The sequence below is a fragment of the Danio aesculapii genome, chromosome 22 (assembly GCF_903798145.1).
Source record: "Danio aesculapii chromosome 22, fDanAes4.1, whole genome shotgun sequence".
Taxonomy (NCBI): Eukaryota; Metazoa; Chordata; class Actinopteri; order Cypriniformes; family Danionidae; genus Danio; species Danio aesculapii.
In genome coordinates this window covers 24,723,747-24,746,976 of record NC_079456.1, presented here as the reverse complement: position 1 = coordinate 24,746,976, position 23,230 = coordinate 24,723,747, and the positions used below count along the sequence as shown (strand labels likewise).

Below are 23,230 nucleotides of genomic sequence, written 5' to 3'. Positions count from 1 at the left end.
TAATTGACTTGCATCTTAGAAGACGATGCCGACATCCAATGATCGTGAGGTGGCATTTGAAGGCGTGAGATGCGGAATCAGTGCCTTTTGATTCTGGAGGTCATCAATAATATAATAACACTAATACTGAAATGGTTACCGCATTTTTGAATGACCAAAACAACACTTCAGATGTTTTATAATGTGCTCAGCCTGCTGGTTTGTCCATTCACACACGTTTACCATCACATCATCTCCTATAACAAAATCACATGACCTTTTTTAATGCACATACTGGAATTTGTTCGGTAAAAGTGTTTCCATCATAGTTTATGCATATCTTTTCTTATTGAATAAGTTTATTCCTCTTAGTTATGCACATACATTTTTTATGCGCATTTTCAAAAGTTATGCATATCTTGGCATTTCTTTCAACCGTTTTTTTTTTTTATGTGCATATCCAAAATGCGCATAAAAATAGGTTGATGGAAATGTAACTACTGTCAACTTTGCCATAATTTGGACAAGAAGGCATTGTTCGGTGAATGTGTAAAACTGACATAGCCTAAATAAAAGAGCCTTTAAAAGATTAATTAATTTGCAGAATTTGTTCTTTTGGGAAATTTTTGATATTGAGGTAAGGGTGTCGTTTTTTTTTTGTGAGTTTGAGCAGCCAGGAGCGTTGCAATAACAGCGCCGAGATGACTCTGCCAGTCTACTTTGTTGCATTTGGAACAGGATGTTGTGATACGCTGTTTTGTTTACGGGAACCAGGAAGTGTGATAAAGACCTATTTCAACTCGCTTCTGAGCTTGTGTTCCCGTTGCATTTATTGTTGCTAAGCAACCATCAATTTTGCTCTCCGAAGGATCCAACACTGACAAACCCTTGCTGTAGCTCTGATACATGTTTTATTCATGAAGGAAATTAAAAGCAGTGCTATCTTTGAGTGTTCTGGGTTCATCTGAAAGTGTGAAGCTGAATGGTTGGTTCTTGTCACATGACTCGGTGCGCTTGTGGCATTCTGAAAAGATGCTTTAAACTCGCTGCGCTGTAGGTGAAACTGAAAAAAGCTAGCACATCGTGATACTTTTTTCCCGGCTTCTCCTTTGTTTCTTCACGCTTCACTCTCGCGTTTGTCAGTGTCTGACAGGATCGGGTTTTAAAAGCACGTCAATAATCAAGAACAGGTTATTATCATCAGCTCTAGAAGTTTGTTATTTCAGATATAATGTTAGACGCGCGGCGAGCGCAAGCAAGAAAGCGAAACCGCTCGCGCCTCAGACTGGCTCGTAAAAAACTACGGGGCACAGGGTAAATCTGCTCTTCTTCTTGAATTTGTGGCTGTCCATCAAGATGACGACAAGGTTTGTTTGAGCCCAGATCGACCATGGCTCGTTATTATATGTATTTATAACTCCGCTAAAATCTCTCGCTGTGTTTTTCAAACATGGCGGGTGTTTTGTTTTCATTCTGGCTTGTTGCGCAAGCGAATGACGCCTCTCTGTAAACCAATAGCGTTCAGCTGCGCGTGTGGCTCCGCCTTTTGGTACCCTTTCTCGTGTTTGGTACCCTTTCGAAAGGGTGCTAAGAACTTGTCCACACAAATCACGTAACGTAATGTAATGTAATGTATTGTAATGTGTGTTTATATAGGTCATTTATTGGGTATGTCCATACGGCCAAATCGCTTCACAATCATGATGGGGGTCTCCACCACCAGTGTGCAGCATCCACTTGGATGATGCGGTGGCAGCCACAGGACAACAGTACCTGTGCGCTCACCACACACCAGCTATATTTGGAGTGTAGAAACAGTGATTGAGCCAATTTGGTGGATGGGGATGATTGGGAGGTCAGGATGGAGGGATTTGGCCGGGACAGTGGGGTTACACCCCTACCCTTTACGAGAAAAAACATGGGGTTTTTAATGACCACAGAGAATCATGACCTCGGTTTAACATCTTATTCAAAAGATGGTGCTCACTGACAGTATAGTGTCCCCTTCACTTTACTGGGGCATTAGAACTCACAAAGACTACATGGTTGAGCGCCACCTGCTGGCCTCACTAACACTACTTCCAACAACAACCTAGTTTTCCCATCCAGGTACTGACCAGTCTCAGCCCTGCTCAGCTTCAGTGAGTAACTGGTTTTGGGCTGCAGGGTAATATGGTTGTGGCCAGTGATGTGTGGATGGCCGCTTAACAGGAGAAAACTATGCACTGATAAAAATCTTACTTAAGCTGTAGATTCATCATATTAGGATGACTTTACATTGTAAAATTTGTACAAATGGAAAACAATTGCTTCAAATTGTAGTAATATTTCACAATATTACTATTTTAAGTGTATTATCGATCGAATAAATGAAGTCTCAGTGAGCATAGGAGAGTTTGATTGAAAAGGTTGTGCTGCCTCTTACACATGGCTTTGAGACAAGCTAATTACATTATCTAGGTTGTAATGGGATTGCTTTACTACTTACTCTCTGAAAAGTAATCACACGGCTAATTATGTGTTAATTAATCTCCCAAACTGGTGTAAATCTAGACATCGGATTGCGATTCCTCCTAAGACCAAACACATTAACAGGTTTTAGCAAAAACAATGGCTCTAACGAACAAATAGCAAGACTATTAGGAGTACACATGTAAGAATTGTATTATTCCTGTTCTACCACTGTGCATAATGTATATTTGGGGAAAAAGGTCTAAAATATTTTTTTCTGTGCCGTTATTAACTAAACCTGTGTAAAATGTTGTAGTTTTTAGTAATTGAAATCAAGCTGTAATAAAATATGAGCTAAACCTATAGCAAATTACAGATTAAGCTCAAATTGATTATTATTTATTAATTTATATACAATTAATTAGTTTATTTACAAATTAAGCACAAATGGAAACTGAAAATATTAAAGCGTATTAATTAATTCTGTAACGTTATACAATTATTTGCTAATATTATTTGCTAAGTCAGATTAGTAAACAATAATTAATATTTTCAGTCAGTAGGATTTTGAAATGTTTTAAAATAAGCTTCTCCTGCTCACCAAGGCTGCATTTATTTCATCAAATATACAGAATGAATAGCAAAATTGTGAAATGTTATTGCACTATAAAATAACTGTTCAAAAGTAGTTTATCATTTAATCGAATCATTTATTCCAGTGACTTTAAAGATGAATTTTCAGCTTTATTACTCCAGTCTTTAGTTACATGATCCTTCAGAAGTCACTCTAATTTTAATTATTATTATTATTTTTATTATTATTATTATTATTATTATTATTATTATTATTATTATTATTATTATTATTGGTAATAGTAATAAGAACAATAAAGACTGGACTAATAATTTGAAACTACATACAATAAATAATTATTTGACAAATAAGTATTTAAAAATTTTTTTTTCCAATTTAATAAATGTCACCTTGATGAACAGAATAATTTCATTTAAATTCTTAAATAAATGTAATAATAAAAATAAACAATTGACCCCAAACTTTTGACTGGTAGTGTACACTATATGTATTGTTTTTATAATATTAAATAAAGTGCTTTCATGTTTTGTAAAGCAACAGAATATAAATAAGAAATAGTTACAATGCTTTCAATTTTATCAAGTAAACGTTAAAAGTAAATAGATAGTCAAACAAAAACAGGAAATTAAAGTTTTTAATGTCACAAAAAATCTTAGGTGCATATTACATGAACAATGTCAACTTGGACATGTTACTGAAATAGTTTGAGAAAAACAACTAAAACTAGTAAAACTGAAATAAACTGACCAAAATTGAAAAAAGAAAAGAAATTAAAACTAAATTTAAAAGTAAAAAATACAATATATAATCAAATTCAATATATAAATCAATAATTATTTAATGCAAAAACAAGTGAATCATTTATATATATATATATATATATACATATGTGTGTGTGTGTGTGTGTGTGTGTGTGTATGTGTGTATGTGTGTATGTGTGTATGTGTGTATGTGTGTATGTGTGTATGTATGTATGTATGTATGTATGTATGTATGTATGTATGTATGTATGTATGTATATATATATATATATATATATATATATATATATATATATATATATATATATATATATATATATATATATATATATATATATATATATATATATAAAATAGTAAATAAATACATGAACCAAAATTAGCAATTTCTTTTTTAGGTTTTCAAGTTCAACATGAATTAACCTCCACTTCTTTTGTCTTTTAAATCATTAACAAAAAATACCAAAAATATCATCTAAATCACCTAAAATGTTTGACTATAGCAGCCCTGTTTAATACTGCTATGTTGACTTTTTATAACCCATTGCACTTCATATCAGTCCCCCTACATGGTCATCTGAGACACAGGAAGTGAAACCCACACTGGATGACGTGAGATCTCGATGTGTAAACTCAAGTGTTTTCCTCTGTCCCTCCAGCGAACGCATTGACAATGAAATGGCTCTGGAGATTCAAGACCAACTGGTCCGACAGGCCGAACAGCAGCGGCAGCAGGAGGAGAAAGACGAGGTGAGAGCCGTCTTTCCCAGCAGTCGCTTGTGCTGGTCATCATTGCTTTAGCCACGCCCACATTGGTCACATGACATCAGCGTGATTGTGTTTGTAAAACAGATTCTGGCGTTTTCTGTGTATAGGTTATAAGTATTCACACCCTTGCCTGATACAGCAATGCTTTTGTTGACTGCTTTTCATTATTTTAAAGGATGATATACAAGTTCATACAGTTGAAGTCAAAATTATTAGCTTTCCTGTCATTTTATTTACTTCAAATATAAATGATGTTTATCATTTAAATTTTTCACAGTATGTCTGATAACATTCTTTCTTCTGGAGAAAGTCTCGTTTTATTTCGGCTAGAATAAAAAGCAGTTTTTATTATGATTTATAACCATTTTAAGCTCAATATTATTATAGCCCTCATAAGCTATATTTTTTGATTGGCTACAGAACAAACCAGTGTTAAACAATGACTTGCTTAATTAAACTAACTTGCCTTGTAATTAACCTGATTAAGCCTTTAAATTGCACCTTAAGCTGAATACTAGTAGCTTGAGAAATATCTAGTTGAATATTATGTACTGTCATCTAGGCATGGGCCAGTATAAGATTCTGATGGTATGAAAAGCTTGTATAAAAATATCACGGTGTGACGGTATTGTGATTACAGCTCTCAAATAAAAAATATCTTATTGAACACAAGACATTAGATTTTGAGAAATATTTAAAGTATTTTGGAAAAGCAAACGTGTCAGGCTAAATAATATAAATAATTGACCTGTTATCTTAATTAGTTTACAAAACAGATTTCTTGAAGGCATCTTTTTATATCTTTCCTTTCTTTAGATATAAAGTAAGTAAGCCACTGCACTGCTCAGGTGCACAGCACATAGGATGCAAAGAGCAGCAGATGTTGGTTTATGAGCGTTTTTGTTTCTTAAATGTTTGGTAAATCATGGGCTGACCAGTAGCTTTTGATGTGGATGCTCCTTTTCTGTTGGAGATGCTGTTGCGCTACATGAATAAATTAAATAAATGTAAAAAAACTTGTAAACAAGAAAAAAAAAACACTTACAAATGCCTTAGGAATGATATAACCGAAAATTATTGTGGTTTTAAAACCTTGACTTTTTCCAAACCGCAGTAAACCGCAGTAAACCTTGAAAATGGTTATCGTCCCATGCCTAGTGTCATCATGGCAAATATTAAAGAAGTCGGTTATGTCACAGAATTGTGTTGGAAAAAAAACTTCTCTCCGTTAAACAGAAATTGAGGTAAAAATTTAGCAGGAGGGCTAATAATTCAGACTTCTACTGTATATACTTTTATAAACGGAAGCAGTCAATCAGTAATCAGTAAGACTTAAAAAAAAAAAAAAAATTATAAGCTTATTCTGCACACAAAGGCTGTGCTTATTTCATATAAAATAAAATAAAATAAATGGAATTATTAAATGTTATTGCAAAGTAAAATAGCTGTCATTTTATTGAATGTAGTGTTCATTTTCATTAATCCTTGTGGTTTAAAGCTGAATTTTAATCCTTTAGAATATTCTAGTATTGTGATCTGCTGAAAATGTATTGAAAATTGTATTATCAAAATAAAATGTTTAAGAGTGAAAGTAAATCCATATATAATGTGAAACTATGTTGCAAATAACGACTATTATTTTGCTTTCTTTTTGTCAAAGAATCCTAAAAGTAAAGTGTTTCACAGTTTTCACTATAATTTCAGTACTGATAATTGTAAGAACCATCATTTGTGATTTTGGAGCAATAATAATGGATCATAATAGAACTGCAAAATCAGGATATTAAAAGGATTTCTGAAGGCTCATGTGACACTGAAGACTGGAGTTGTAAAAATAAAAATTCCTCTTTGAATCAGAAATAAAGTACATTTTGTAACTATGTTTAATAAGAAAACGTATTCATAACTGCAGTACTATTTCACAATTAAAGATTTTTACCGTAACTGATCAAATAAATTCAGCCTTGGTGAGCAGAATTGCCTTTTAAAATATTACAAAGATCTTACAGATTCCAGTTTTTAGACTGGCAGAAGTCAACATTAGAAGTGAATAAAACATTAAGACAAGAATAGTTTGTTGTTTAACAGTTTTAGTACAACTTGCTGAAAGGTTTTGATTCACTTCAAATGTTAATCACTTTACTCTATATATGAAGTTAATTTGCGACAACATAATTTTTTTTATCATTTTCATAAATAATATTTTTGCTAAAAAACTCTTCAGTTCACAATACCAAACATTATTCATCAAAATTATTAGAACGTTGATTTTCATGCAAATAAAACTTGATCTATTGGTGTCACAGGTGGCTGAAAACAGAAATAGGACTCATTTTAAAGAAAGTGAATGTAGTTATTCATTCATTCATTTTCTTTTTGGCTTAGTCCCTTTATTAATCGGGGGTCGCTACAGCATACTTATCCAGCATATGTTTTACGCAGCGGATGCCCTTCCAGCCGCAACCCATCACTGGGAAACCCATACACACTCATTTGCACACACACATACACTAAGGACAATTTAGCCTACCCATTTCACCTGTACCACATGTCTTTGGACTGTGGGGGAAACCGGAGCACCCGGAGGAAACCCACGCGAACGCAGGGAGAACATGCAAACTCCACACAGAAACGCTTGAATGTAGTTATTTTTATAATAATTTTATGCGTAGAGTAATAAAGTTTGCCCTGCACGCTCGCGGTTTTGTAAAGAAACGTTTTTGGTGCGTTAATCTTGTCATTACTATTGTTCAAAAAGGTCATGATTCGCACTCATCAAATAATTGCTTCGTACTGTTTTTATTTTTACATTTTTTGCGCGATACAAAAACACAAACGTTTCGGCACAGTGCCTTCCTCAGTGTGGAACATGTACACACTGAGAAAGGCATCGTGCCAAAACGTTGTGTTTTTGTATCACCCGAATAATGTAAAAATAAAAACAGTACGAAGCAATTATATAATAATTTTTTACATTTTTAAATATTTTGCTGCACATTTGTTCTTTTGGTTTAAAAAGCTACGCTGTGAAATATGATGTATATATTCAGAGTGATGATGGGACGCCACAGCTGGAAAATAAATATCAGTATAATATGATTTTGAACGTTTCTCTGCAATTATTAATGAGAAAAGGCTTGTTCGATCCGCTCTATTAATGAAATATAATGTCATTATTAAAGCATCTCTATTGGCCCATTTCCACTGCGCAGTATGGTTTGATACAGAATGGTAATATACACATTTATTTCCATTTCCACGGTCACTAAAATAGTAAACCGCACTTTGTAGCACTTTTTCCTAAGAGTATCTGGCACAACAGTACAGTACCAAATGAGTGAAACTAGAGACTCACAGCTGAACGCTGTTGGTTTACAGATAAACTTCTGCAGTGCATGCAACAAGACAAGGAAACAAAAAAAACAACAAGCAGCATTTTAAATACACAGCCAAAGCATGACACTATAATAATGCTATAGTGACACACAACGTCAAACAAGCTTATGGTCAAACAAGCAACATGCCAAGAACAGGATCTGCTGTATGTCCTCCATTGTTGTTTATTGGACCATTGCAAGTCTCATTTGAATGTGTGGAAAACGGGAATGTTGATGCTTTTTCTCTAAGTGTGTTTGTCGCACGTACACATTTGAAATAATGAGTTTAAGTTTGGAAAAGACACATGGCTATCATCTTTGAGTAGGAATGATGTCGATCACAACATTCTAGCAAACGCCAAGCCCACCAAGTATATGGGGTATGCTTGTTTTCAGTGAAAACACAAGCGTGATCAGGGTGACCCGAACTGCATTTCACTGAACTGGACTGTACCACTAAGTGGAAATGAAGCATTTATCTTCCCTCATTGTCATCATTCAGAGATGCAAGTTCTTTGTTCTTGAATGTGCCAATACAAAAGTATTGTTTTGGTTTCCTTGTGATCCAACAACGGCTAAAGTCTGGGTTTAGGTGGTTGATTTGGTGTGATCGACTAACACGCTGTGAAAATACTATTGTATGGGGAAAATGTTACAGTGAGACTCTAATGATAATTTGACACTGGTGGAACCCAGGTTTGCAGATCATCATCTTTTAAAGAAAAAATAAAGATGCTGTTCCAGTTTTTGTTGGTTTTACGGTCTTGTATGTGTAAGCTGTAGCTGACATTTTCATGACATTTACATTTATGTTTCTATGCATTCAAATAGGCCATTGCCCGAAAGCTGCATGAGCGAGAGATGAAGGAGGAGAGGAAACGGCAGAAGCAGATTGAAACAAACGTTGAGGAAGAATTCTATGAAGACAAAGGTATGTACACCGCAAGGGTATAATAGTTTTGGGATTATTCGTTAGTTTTAGTTTTATTTCGTTTTGACTTTGTTTTCAAATTCAGTTAGTTTTAATTAGTTTTTGGTGGTAGATTTACTAGTTTTTATTAGTTTTTATATTTTGAAATTGCTTGGTTTTAGTTTTCTTAGTTTTAGTTTGTTTTTTTTTGTTAATTGTTTTTTATAAATTAGAATATTTGATAGGTGCAATATTCAAAATCATCAGAATAAATGATAATAACTGATCATAAATGATAATAACTCAACCAAAGATACATTTTAGAAACATGTATTCAGAGATCCATGAACACTACCATCTACCTATCCTCAAATTCAAATCCAACAAATTAATACTTTTAAGTGTCTACTCGGGCCGTATTTAATATTGTCACCGTGTTGCTGCCATGTCCAGTCGTTGTTTTTGTTGCGGGAGCAACAGCGAGGGCTGCCTGGAGGAAGGCTGGCTTGATCTGGCCAATGGCATCAGGATTACAGACTCTAAAGGTGCCATAAACACCTCACGTGCATGAAACTGGCAGCGCAAAGTACAGTTTAAGTCATAATTATTATCCCCCCTCAATTATTACCCCCCCGTTTATTTTTTCCCCAGTTTCTGTTTAACGGAGAGATTTTTTTCAACATCTTTTCCATGATGACAGTAAATAATATTTGACTAGATATTTTCAAGACACTTAAAGTATACAGCTTAAAGTGACATTTAAAGGCTTAACTAGGTTAATTAGGTTAACTAGGCAGGTTAGGGTAATTAGGCAAGTTATTGTATAATGATGGTTTGTTCTGTAGACATTTTTAATCAAATTAAACCGAAATAAAACAAATAAGACTTTCACAAGAAGAAAAAATATTATCAGACATACTGTGAAAATTTCCTTGCTCTGTTAAACATCATTTGGGAAATATTTAAAAAATCAAAAAAATCAAAGGGAGCTAATAATTCTGACCTCAACTGTAAATAGTTTTACTTCTAAAAGGTTTATTTATTAAATACATTTACAAAGATGAAAACGAACGATGTTTTTGTTATAAATTTAGTTCAGTTAGTTTTGCATGTACGCCATACCGTTTTAGTTCATTCTAAAAACTCTTGTTTTTTGTTTTTATTTCAGTTAACAAAATGTTTTTTCAATTCTAGTTTTCGTTTTTTTGTTCGTTTTTGTTAACTATAATAACCTTGGTAGACCAGCACCGCCTGCTGGAAGGACTGCAGTTGGGTAAAGGTGGAAGTTTGTAGAGAAGCACATTAGGATTTTTGATTGGTAAACAGTTTTGATAGCTGGAAAAGAAGTGGTTGTAGGATTTCCTGCAAATGTTTTGAAATGCCATAAGTACGTATGTTTGAAGTGATACAACAACAGGCAACATGACATTGTTAGTTGCATAAGAAAACACAGTACAACCAATTCACACAAAAATGTTCTTTCAACGAACCAGTAATAAACGCTTAAGTTATCACACTGATCCAAGTTGTTATTACCGAAACTAAAAGCTATAAATTGAAAACAAAGTAACTGAACAAACATTAAAATAAAAAAACAAAACATATTGTTTAGTACTTATGTAGTCAGGACCAGATGTAGGAGTCAAATGAAGATAGGACATTGATGTACATTTTACATTTACACATATCATACGTTGGTACTGTCCTGTTTCAGCATTTTCAGAAGTATTTGCGCTCTACGAACTGATTACTGTCATCAACGCACATTTCATGCATTACAAGCCCCAAGCACTCCAGATACTTTGATCTGTTTGTTGTGAAGTTAAACAATATTTCGAATGACTTGACCGCATGTTAGTGCGCATCTGATGTTTGTTTAAACAACATTAGGGATCTCTAAGAAGGCATTCTTGCTTTGTATCTAAAATGGCACCAGCAGACCATCTTGTGTTCGTAATGGATTACTATTTAGCAACAAATGCTACAAAACTGGACATGCCAGTTGTTCATGTCAATACTGCATCTGTTAACCCTATCCGCCCTTGCGTGCCAGTATTTGCATTCTAACTGTTTGTTTTCACGTGTTATGTAATCATTCTCTCATGCAATCATTTTAATGTGTTTAGGGCCTCTTTCTGGTTGGCTGGTATTGTTCCCATAGGGTCTGCTTGCCTCGTTAAACACTCAGATCTACCATTCATAGGTGCTTAATGAAGAGTTAATTTCAATGAAACCCAAACCCTAAAGAATGAAACTTTGGCTCTTTATGCGTTTCTTCAGTGTTTATATTTTGTTCGCAATGACCCTGCCATGGTAAGCACGGATTAGCAACCACCCACAGGGCACAACATAAAAAATTCACCATCTCTGAGAACGCTTGAGGGAGTATCTTTAGCTCGCTCTCTTTTGAACCATGACAGAATAGCTAAGCTCCTTTCTCACGCCAGGATGTAAACAATTAGGCCTGTGCTGCATTTCTGCAACAAGGAAGAGATCAGACATGTTTATCTAAACCCACCACTTTAGAATCTCTGATGAAATTGCTGGAGGAGGGTTAACAAGCTATTTGTGTCTCAGAGTCATGGTTGGTTTGGCATAAATCGGAATGGAAAAGCGTGTGGGCCTTTTATAAACCCCTACAGTGTGCACTAATTTGAGATTAGGTTGTAGAAAAGGGAATAAGGTTTTAATATTTTGAAATCTGGAGTATTTGAATGAGAAACAAGCTGGTTTACAGCCAGTAAGTCAAATCTAAAGTTAACATTAACATAAAGTTGACATTGTTATACTACTGTAAGTATATTTCACAATAAAATATGTTTAAATATATTGAAACATTTTTAAATATGAATCATTTTGTTATGTGTATAAGTTTTTATATTAAAAGCAAGTCTAAAATATGGCAAAATGCAGTTTAATGGCTTTCAAAGTACAGTTAAATTTTGATCAGTTTTGTATTTGTGGCACAGTTCTGGATTCTGGCTGTACCACCTTCACTTGAGTGGGATGGTGGTACTAGTCAGAAAAAGCTTTATTTACCATTTTGCTTCCTGCATTATCCATAGTGAACTAACCCATGTGTACTAACCCAGTTAAGTTTTATTTCCTTTCTTGTTCTATACTCCACCTTTTCCCATCCCTCACACTCACTTTCACACAGCCTTCCGATTTCCATCAGACCTGCGGGAGCCGAACCCCCATTCCACTTCTCCAGGTTACAGAAAAGAGAAGCACCGCGACTACAACCAAATGATTTCCCCTTACAACTCTCCCAACCCAGACAGAAAAAGATATCCTAATAGCCATAGTCGTTATCCAGAATATGAGCCTGTTGAGTTCAGCCGATCGAAGCATCCAGAGATTACAAACAAGGGAAGGGAGTACTACTCGCCCGATCGACAACCAAAAACCTCTGAAGATCATTTGAAAGAAAGAAACCAACCTCTCGATCTGGATAACACAGAACCCCGTAGAAAGAAGAAACAGGATCAAGGGGACAACTTTGAGCCTGTTGTGCGGCGGAAGGAGAAACCGCATAGGGACTACTCTGCTGACCGAGACAAGGTTTGGGACAAGGAGAGGAACAAGGATCGAGAGCGAGAAAGGGATGGACAAAGAACCAAGGACAGGCAAAGAGAGCAAAACCGAACAAAAAGTCAAGATCGCTTGTTTAGTGGAGATGTCAGGGGCAGAAACATGGACAGGGCAATGGACCAAAATATTAATGGGCATAGCAGCAGAGATAGACAAAGAGAACGAGGTAGAGATGGGAACAGAGAAAGGCACAGAAGTAGAGAGCGAGAACTGGACTACAGTCTGTCCCCTTCTAGGGGAAGGTCGGAAGACAACCTGGAGTGGGAGGATTTCAAGAACAGGCCTAAGCTTCCAATTGGTCCCAGTGAGGTGTTTGAGGAGCCCACTTTCAGAGGCCACTCAAATGATGGCCAATCCCCTGGCTATTCCTCCAGAGAGAGAGGTATGGACCTGTGTCCATGTGTTTGAGTGAGCCTGCGGTGCTACTGGTGGTGGGAGTGCTGTCAAGGGATACTCTTGATTTCCTTTTTCCTCTTTATTGGTGATTTTGGTTTGCAGGAATCTTGTGCACTAAAACTTTGCAACTTGCATTTTTGATCATCCCTTCTCAATCCCAAAACAAATCTCTGAATGCTGTTTGACTATATTACTGCAGAGGTCTTCAACACTGTTTCTGGAGACACTTGAAATCGCATACTTTTAAAGAATCTTTGTGAATGTTAAAAGGTATGATCTGTATCAAAGGTGTCTAAACTTGTTCCCGGAGGGACGTTTTCTTACAAAGTTCAGCTCTAACCCTTATTAACACAGCTTATCAAGGTCCTCAAACTCTATAGAAAGAACTCTATTCCAGGCAAATGTGTTTGAGCTTAACTCTTGCAGGATCATGGTCTTCCATAATGGACACTTCTACTTCTATTCTTCTATTTATGTAGTATGATTGGATTTTGGATTTATTGCACCGTGATCTTGCCATGTTGTCTGTCACTTTACTGACATTCATAAATTCTCTTCAATGGCTTCATAGAACAGTAAAGTCTCCAGTGGATGCACACTTCAGAATCTTACTAGAAGAATTAGGTCAAGGTCCTGGCAGGCCATTGTCCAATAGTATAATAAGCCTAATAAAACCTTTTATCAGCCAGTTCAGATGTTTAGGGTTAGTTCACCCCAACAAAAATAAGACTTTCATTCGTCTTTGGGACACAAATTAAGATAATTCAGTGGTACAATCAGAATATCAAATTATCAAGAACTCTGCGTCTGTTTTGTAGATGTTTTTGGTATCTTTCTGAACTTTGAACAAATCTGGAACCTTGCGGTCTATGCAGGATGTGAGGGGTCTCAGATTTCACTTAATTTGTGTTCTGAAGACGAACAAACACCTCTGGGCATTGGAACGACATGAGGGTATATGATTAACATTATAATTTTAATTTTTGAGTGAACTAACACTTTAATTAGTGTAGGAGCTATAATATGCATGACAGGAGCAGGATTAGTTACCCCTGGTGTAGATCATCCACATACTTCTCACCTACTTTTATAAAAACCGATTCAGACTTCTTTTTTCTATATACTAAATAGTATGAAAGTAGGCATATTTTGCAAAGCCTTAAGTTTATTTTACCTGTGATTCAGGTGATACTGAAGAATTTGGTTAGCAGGTTCCAGTTTGTTTGATTAGAGCTGGAACTAAGCTCTGTTGGAAAGTAGGTCCTCAGGAACAGTGTTGAAGACCTCTAAATTACATGGCAGAAGCGTGTTTTCCTGTGGACTGATGTCTTGTTATGCCCCCTGCAGGCCGCAAGGTACGAGGAGAGTATGGCATGAAGGAAGCAACACATGGACTGGCCCAGTTAGAGCTACATGACCAAGAGTTTAGAGACCTGGAGGTGGCACGCAAACTACAGGATGAAGAATTAAAAGTATCTCGAGTTTCTGTGGTTATAATTATTAACTATCTGTAGTACAAAAAAGTAACCATCTGTCTTCTTTTTTCAGGCTGTTCAAATTGACAAACGAGCAGCTCAAGTTGCACAAGATGAGGTACGGCAAGTTGAATTTAATTTTTTTGGCAATTGATTTTGGGGACATCCCAGACCTGATTATTTTGTGTTTTATGATTTAAGGAATTAGCCAGACGGCTAATGGAGGAAGAGAAAAGGGAATATAAGAAATCGAAAGATAAGGAGAAGCAAGTGATTGAGAGAAGACGACCCGAGCTAGAATACAAAGTAAGCAACATCTATTCCAACATGTATGATGCTTAGTTCTGGTTCTGAATGCTGATTGGTCAAACATGCTCAACCTTTTTAAAAAGATCCATTAAATATATTTACAGTTTTTACAGTGTTTATCAGAAACAAGACACTTTAGCAGCAGGAGTAGCAAAGTTGAGTCCTTAAAGGCTACAGTTTTGCTCTGACACTAATAAAAACACTGAACAAGCTAATCAAAGATGGAGTCTTACTAGAATGCTACAGGCAATTTTTATCAAAGTTCTGCAGGACTGTGGCTCCACCCACTGGTCAGACTGACAATATAATGACAATATAGTGTTTTGATCTCATACATGGTCCCTGTTGAAACTAATGTCTTTCTGTCATCTGCTCCTACATATTAGCCAGTGCAAGAAGAGGTAGTACGACCACGAACACGAGAAGAGGTGCGTAGCAGAGAGGAGGAGTACCAGAGAGCACGCAACCACAAACCTGCGAGGTACAACATCTTTAATTCATCAATAGGGATGGATGATATCTTAACGTTTGCAATACACCAATAACAGCTCACTCCCACTATAAGAATTGGTATTCCTCCAATGGGCCTGTGAATAGATGTACTAAATCAGAATGTGTGCAGTACAGATTTGCGTGTTCAGAAACCGATTTAGTGACTACCTATATTTTACTCCAAATTCACTTCATAACATGAGTCGAGTGTTTGAAATCTTAAAATTTGTTCAAAAATAAATTCTGTACAATGATAAAAGCTAGGTCAACTAGCATCACATTATAAACAGGGCTGTACTTTTTGACTTTTAAAAAAAAATTTGGTCTGGATTTCAAAACAGTACCTGGTACCTACATACTGTCATATTCCTATATAAATGCTAACTTTTACAATAATGTTGCATATATATATATATATATATATATATATATATATATATATATATATATATGGTAGATTTTTATGTCTCGGAAATCTAAACATGATTTTAATCTACATATATTATCGTATTTCAGATATTAAGATTTCTCTACCTTTCACTGGCTCGAACCTGAGTTTACACTCCTTTAAACTGAACCATACCAGAGTTTGATTGAACTGCACACCAGACCACCTATTTCAGATGGACTTGGGTAGGTTTACAAATGCCACTGGAACTCTGAATGTGTGCTCAGAGAATCACTTTATTTTACATATTTCCTTAAAGCCACAAGCAAGGCAGAATTTGTCAGGTAGGTATCGCTGCAGCCTGGAGACCTCCAAGTGGGAGGCATTGAATGGCAAGTAGGTTGGGAGACCTCCAAGTGGTAGGGACCTAAACCACAAGTAGGTTGGGTTTAGGGGGTGTAGGTTGAGCAGATATTAATAAAACATCATGTTACTATGAGGTTGGGTATAGGGTTGGGGTAGGTTTAGACGTTAATACAACACAACAGGTTACTGTGAGATTGGGTATAGGGTTGGGGTAGGTGTAGACGTTAATACAACACCACAGGTTACTGTGAGGTTGGGTTTAGGGTTGGGGTAGGTGTAGACATTAATACAACACAAAAGATTACTGTGAGGTTGCGTTTAGGGTTGGGGTAGGGGTAGACATTCATAAAGCACAATATTAAACTCTGTCATGTACAAGACATTAAATAAATAAAAACTGGTTTGTACAGCCCACTTGGAGCTGGCTCCGACCTCCGTTTATACCCTTCTCGAGTTTGTAGAGTCAGTGAGACCATCTAATGTGTCATGCGCCATTTGAATCATATCTATATGCATTAAATTGGATGTAACGTAAACCCAAAAATCCAAATACCCACCGTACAGAACAAATATTCATACATTAATTTTCTTCCACTTATCCTTGACCGGGTCATGGGGGCAGCAGTCTCAGAAGAGAACCTCAGACTTTCCTCTCCCAAACACTTCCTCCAGCTCCTCAGGGGCGATCCTGAGGCTTTCCTAGGCCAGCCAAGAGACATAGTCCCTCCAGCGTGTCCTGGGTCTTCCCCGAGGCTTCCTCCCAATGGGACATGCCTGGGACACCTTCCTAGGTAGGCGTGTATGAGGCCACAGATGCTCGAGCCACCTTAGCTTGCTTCTCTTGATGCGGAGGAGCATTGACTCTACTCCGAGCTCCTCCCGGGTGACAGAGCTCCTCACCCAATCCATAAGTGTGCGCCCTGCCACCCTGCAAAGGAAACCCATTTCGCCCGCTTGTTTTCAAGATCTTGTCCTTTAAGTCATGACCTAAACTCTTGACCATAGGTCGGGGCATTGTGGAATGGGTGGTGGTCGATGGTTAGGACCACGACAACCCAATCCTCAGGCACAGAACCAAAACAAATAACTGTTATATTAATTAAACAGTTAACACACAAATTAGCATGTTTGTATATTTATCTTACCAGTGATGCATGGGGAAATGCCTGATTTTGCAGTAACTTGGGTAACAAGGTTCCAAAATGTGTTAATAAACAAAAGCAATCCTCTAGCATTGCATTCTGTCATGTGTACCAGATTTCTGCACCCTTGATTGACTTACATTTACAATTATCACCCTTGATATCGTTAACGCAATAAATACCAGAAAATATTGTGATGTAGTTTCAAGTCCATATCATCCATCCCAATTCATCAGCACATTTACTCTCCCAAAAGTCTTGCTGGAGTCTCGTATTGTTTTGTTTCTTCACTTCAGGCCTCCACCTCCTACACAGCATTATGAGAACATAAACCCAAGCTACGCCTACGCCGAGAGCCCATACTCGCCTCGACCTCCATCAAGGCCAGAAGCCGCGTACAAAGGTTCACATTTGCACAACACACTTGTGGAACCACACTTCAAATTCGGGTGACTTTCTAACGTCTAACTTTGTCTTTTTAGGTGCCTACTACAGACAGTGACCATAAGCCTCCACTGCTGTCCAATCTTAAGTCCATTCGGCCCTTTACTTTGCAAGGAAGTGATTCAGAAACTACTTTGAGTTCATGAGGCTTTCAGCAGAAGCTACTGACACTTTAAATTGGTTATTTTTTTCTTCAATTATTCGGCTTATCACGTCAGGGAAGCCGGTGTTGTCCCTTCGTGTTGTGAAGAAGTCTTTTATCCTGGAGCTATGAACTACTGGCCAACAGGGACGGTTTCCTGTTTGCTTCTCACGTTCTCGTCTAATTGTGGACGACTGGACTAGGAAGTGATCTACTGCACAGCTCTTTTTTTTTTCTTTTCGTCCCTCTTGGCATCTCTAATCAAGCCTCATCTTGATGTTGATGATCAGGAGTTTTCCACATTTAATTTTTATTTAACTGTGTTTGAGTTTCTATAAATCATTTTTGTGCTGTATATTTATTGATTTATCTTTGAGAGGATCTATTTTATTTTATAATTCCTATTTTAAAGTTCTACCATCTATCATTGATCTGAAGAGACTGTTAAAATAAACCCGGAAGTAGTCGAAATTCTGGAGATCTGTTTTAAACGTTCATATCAAAATTGGAAATTTGCTGTTCATTTACTCTCGCGCACGCTTAGGTCTTGTTTTACATTACTATTTTTTTCCTTTTCAATTGTGCGCAACTCAATAACTGCAAGTATATTTACAGGCAAAACAAATGTAATACCTGACGATACATTATTGAGATTTTATTAAGGTTTCATGCTACACTTCTTTCACAGAGTGATCAACCCAGAACACCCATTTCAGATGGACTTGGATAGGTTTACGAACTCTGAATGTGCTCTCAGAGATTCACATAATTTTACGTACTTCTTTAAAGCCACAAGCATGGCAGAATTGATAGCTTCAGAAAGACTAATATCTCCTCCCATTTGAATCACATCTAAATGTGTTAAATTTGAGGTAACGTAAACCCAGAAATCCAAATACCCAAAGCTACATACAAAACAAACATTAGCTATGTTTCAATCCAAAAATGCGAATTAACTATATGCGCAAAATAATAAAGCAGCGTTTCCATCCAACGAGTCAAAACGAACAAAATCGTCACTTCCTGTTTAATTAGCGCCAAATATCGAAAGTAAAAACGGAATTTGCTGCGACTTGCGCCTCAGAAGGCAATCCTGACATGTTTAAACACGTAGTGGCATTTGAAGGCGTGAGACGCAGAGCACAGACACTCTCGATTCTGGAGGTCATTAATAAAATAATAATACTAATACTGAGATGGTTAAGGTGTTTTAAAATGACCAAAACAACATTTCAGATGCTCAGCCTGCTGGTTTGTCCATTCACACGTTTACCATCACATGATCTCTTATAACAAAATCACGTTTTAATATATATATCACATTTTAAATGCGCATACTGGAATATGTTCGGTAAAACTCTTTCCATGGCAGTTCATGCGCATCTTTTCTTATCGAATAAAACTTTATCTTGCTCAGTTATGCGCATGCGTTTTTTTATGCGCATTTTCAAAATGTATGCGCATGTTGGCGTTTCCATCAACCGTTTGTTTTTTTCGCATATCCAAAATGCGCATAAAAATAGGTGGATGAAAATTGAGACTTAAATGTCTCCTATGTCATTTGAATCACATCTGAGGTATTTTAATCTCATTAAATCTGAGGTAACGTAAACCCAAAAATCCAAATACCCGCTACATATGAAACAAATATTAGACGTGTATACAAAACGCATATAGAGAGATCATTTTACTTCATTAAATCTCCATTTTTTTTTTTTGTCAGGAGGCACAGTAAGTAAGTTTTGACTTGCATTTTGTGAATTCCCAGTTTGAGTGAGTAAATTAACAGCAAGTTTATATTTTTGCGTGAATTATCACCTTAACGCAAAGCTCCAGCACTTGCTATGTTTTCCAACTTATCGAATATCAATATTATCAACATTTGTTTCTTCATTTTGCCTCCATATTATTAGAGAGACTTGTCTCGAACCCTGTGGTACACCTAGAGTTCGAGACACTCAGCCTTCGGGTGCCTTTGTTTTTGCGATTACCGCAGCGTCCATAATGACTCTACGTAGGTTTATTTTCTTCGAGACCTGCTAATATGATGCTCCATCGTTCAAATGCATGCTGGCTGAATGTGAACAGTATGGGCTCTATATAAATCTCATCATCCAGAAAACTTAAAAACAAAACAAAAAAATGGCCACAAACTCATCTCTACTCTTCGGTTTTTATTTTTATATATATTTTATTTTTATTTATAAGTCAATAGCAATTCCAAATACACGTTCTAAGGCATGTAGTAGCATTGCTGTCAGCACAGATGTAAACTGTTTTATTGCTTGCATCGTCATATGCAATTCGTGCTAATATCTGTGTTCGGAGTTACAGTGCTTTGAATTTGGTGGCAGACTTACATTAAGCAGGGACATAAAAAGTGACCAGCAAACCCATCAAAGCAGCGAACAAGTGACTACGGCAGCGTTTATCTGGCACTTTCCATAAATAGTGTACAAATTAGGGTTACATTTTGTTTGTTGTTTGTTCGGTGAAGCATGTACGCGTAAGAAAACGTTTTTGCTTTCACTTTTAATTTGTGTTTTCTTTGTTTTTGATGTTGGTTTGGGTTTGCATTGTTTTCTTCGTCTATTTTGGATCTTTTAGTCTGTTTTTGTTTTCAATTTTAATTGTGCTTTTTATTTTAATGCTTTGCTATTTTCGTCGCCTTTTTTGATTTATTTATGGGGGGGTTTTACGCTGTTTGGACTTTCGCTTTCGTATCGCTTTGTATTTGCTTTATTTTTTTGTCCTGTCTTCACAAAACAGTGGTGTTTTTGTTTTGTATGAGTCTATTTTTATTTTATTTATTTATATATTTAGTTATGTTTATTTTTTTATTTTGCTGTTTTCCTTTTGGTTTGCATTGTTTTCTCCGTCTATTTCGGATTATTTAGTTTGTTTTTGTTTTTAGTTTTGTTTTAATTGTGCTTTTTATTTTATTCTTTGCTAATTTCATCGCCGTTTTTGTTTTTTGATTGATTTACAAGTTTTTTTATGCTGTTTGGACTTTTGCTTTCGTATCGCTTTGTATTTGCTTTATTTTTTTTTTGTCCTGTCTTCACAAAAGTGTGCTGTTTTTGTTTTGTATGAGTCTATTTTTATTTTATTTATTTATTTATTTGTTTATTTTTTTATATTGCTGTTTTGCTTTTGGTTTGCATTGTTTTCTTTGTCTATTTTGGATCTTTTAGTTTGTTTTTCTTTTCACTTTTGTTTTAATTGTGCTTTTTATTTTGATGCTTTATTTTCGTTGCGTTTTTTTTTTACGCTGTTTGGACTTTCGTTTTCCTATTGCTTTGTATTTGCTTTATTTATTTATTTTTTGTCCTGTCTTAACAAAACAGTGCTGTTTTTGTTTTGTATGAGCCTATTTTTATTTTATTTATTTACATATTTATTTGTTTATTTTTTAAATCGCTGTTTTGCTTTTAGTTCGCAGTGTTTTTTCTCTGTCTATTTTGGATCTTTTAGTTTGTTTTTCTTTTCACTTTTGTTTTAATTGTGCTTTTTATTTTGATGCTTTATTTTCGTTGCATTTTTTTTTTAATACGCTGTTTGGACTTCCGTTTTCCTACTGCTTTTGTATTGGCTTTATTTTTTATTTTTTTGTCCTGTCTTCACAAAACAGTGCTGTTTTTGTTTTGTATGAGTCTATTTTTATTTTATTTATTTATATATTTGTTTATTTTTTATATTGCTGTTTTGCTTTTGGTTTGCATTGTTTGTCTTAGTCTGTTTTGGATCTTTATTTTGTTTTTGTTTTAATTTTGCTTTTTATTTTGATGCTTTGTTTTTTTTTGTCTCCGTTTTTGTTTTTTGATTGATTTGTTTCTTTTTTTTACGCTGTTTGGACTTTCGCTTTCGTATTGCTTTGTATTTGCTTTATTTTTTTTGTCCTGTCTTCACAAAACAATGCTATTTTTGTTTTGTACTGTAGAAATCTATTTTTATTTTATTTATTTATATATTTATTTTTGCATAAATTAAGGCCTTCAGCTGCTGCCAACCTCTTTGAGACAAAATCTTAATTAAGTTTTTTTAAATTAAATACATTTAACAGTATTATGACACCGTTGTGTGATATTATCAAATATTTACATTATCTTCCTTTCTCTTTTTTAATACTAAATAAAATCCAGTATATGTTATAGTCCTCCCTTTTGAACAATGGTTTCAAACTGGATTCCTGGAGGGCCGCAGCTCTGCACAGTTTTGCTCAACCTAATCAAACACAGCTGATTCAACTAATCAAGGTGTTCAAGACTACTAGAGACTATTATGCAGGTGTGAGTTGGAGGTGGTTGGAGCTAATCTATGCAGAACTGCAGCCCTCCAGGAATTAAGTTTGAGACCACTGCTTTAGAACAATTTGTGCATTTATGGCCAATAAAAACACTAGTTTTGTTACTCTATTAATGGAAAGTGCCAGAAGCACATCACTCTATCAGGGCATTTTTTATTCGTATCATTTTCTTACAACTTAATTACTGCTTACATTCCATCCATCCCATCAAAATGAGTTAAAGGGATTCCAATCCGCTCGGCTTTTGGCAATGGGAATATGATTGTGCGAGCTTCATGTAGCATCCAGTACAGTTACAACTAAAGGCAGCAGCTACTTTTGTATATCGCATTAGTGCCTCTATTAAGACCAGTGTTGGATCGCTAGTGCTAATCGCTCTCAATAACAATATGCTAAGTTTGTGTTTGTGCATTTCTCTGAAAGGCATGGCCTGAAATAAACTTTTAGGGAAAATCTGTTGCCATGATGCTGCTGTGCTTAACAGGTGATTTTTTTTTATTATTTTTTTCTCTTGTGCTACTGTATTACTGAATCAGTTTTCGATCACTTTGTGTTTGTTTGTGTGTGTGTGTGTTTTAGTGATGAATGTGCAAATATATATATCTCTTTCAGTGCTGTATCAATCAGTGCGCTGTAGAAAAGACGATTATATGTTACGATTCTGAAACTAATTGGCTAGACGGTTTTTGTGCCAAATTTGGAAGATTCAGGGATTTTAAAAACATAGTATTGCTGTAAAACTGACCAGTGATCTGAGTGGGAAATGAATCTGGTTTACAAATGTTTTTGCTGGAAGTTGTAACAAACGAATTTAATTTTTAGCACCCGATGTGTTGTAAATGTGTGTGTGTATGTGTGTGTGTGTATGTGGCGGAGCGTCAAATTTTTTTTTCTCTCTTATTGTACGGAGATGATGTTCATGCCAGTTTGTTTTACAATCAGCTGCTGCTGGAAGCGTTTTTGTGACCGGCGAAAGTGTTTGTATCTTGCACATTCTCATAGCTTCCACTGGCCAACTGTAAATACCAAATAAATGACTTTTAAAGAGTCTGTTTGTGGCGCTCGAGTGTATTTGTAAATCTATGTCAAATAAACAACAACTCCCTGGTTAGAACCTTACACCTACTGTTTATTCATGAAGTGGTTTACTTAATATTATAGGCTAAATTTTATTTATATATATATATATATATATATATATATATATATATATATATATATATAAACAAATAAAGAAAAATCAAATAATTCAACAATTAATGTCATGCAAAAGAAATCAGAATTATTAGCCCCCAGTTTATTTTTTCCCCCAATTTCTGTTTAACGGAGAGATTT

The 23,230-nt window shown here is 35.6% G+C and overlaps 1 protein-coding gene across 2 annotated transcripts in view; it reads left to right on the top strand.

Moving 5' to 3' along the window:
- The window catches only part of ccdc50a (coiled-coil domain containing 50a), a 44,702-nt gene extending 21,762 nt beyond the window's left edge, over window positions 1-22,940 (top strand). The window contains exons 4-12 of one of the 2 annotated variants that reach the window (XM_056447764.1): window positions 4,446-4,536; window positions 8,763-8,862; window positions 12,002-12,817; window positions 14,179-14,303; window positions 14,380-14,424; window positions 14,508-14,612; window positions 15,002-15,096; window positions 17,300-17,406; window positions 17,486-22,940. In XM_056447764.1, the coding sequence (XP_056303739.1) occupies window positions 4,446-4,536; window positions 8,763-8,862; window positions 12,002-12,817; window positions 14,179-14,303; window positions 14,380-14,424; window positions 14,508-14,612; window positions 15,002-15,096; window positions 17,300-17,406; window positions 17,486-17,505 (1,504 nt within the window). In that variant the 3' untranslated portion in view covers window positions 17,506-22,940. The remainder of the gene's footprint in view (window positions 1-4,445; window positions 4,537-8,762; window positions 8,863-12,001; window positions 12,818-14,178; window positions 14,304-14,379; window positions 14,425-14,507; window positions 14,613-15,001; window positions 15,097-17,299; window positions 17,407-17,485) is intronic. The other variant, XM_056447765.1, reaches the window with a different exon arrangement.
- Window positions 22,941-23,230: the final 290 nt, after the last annotated feature.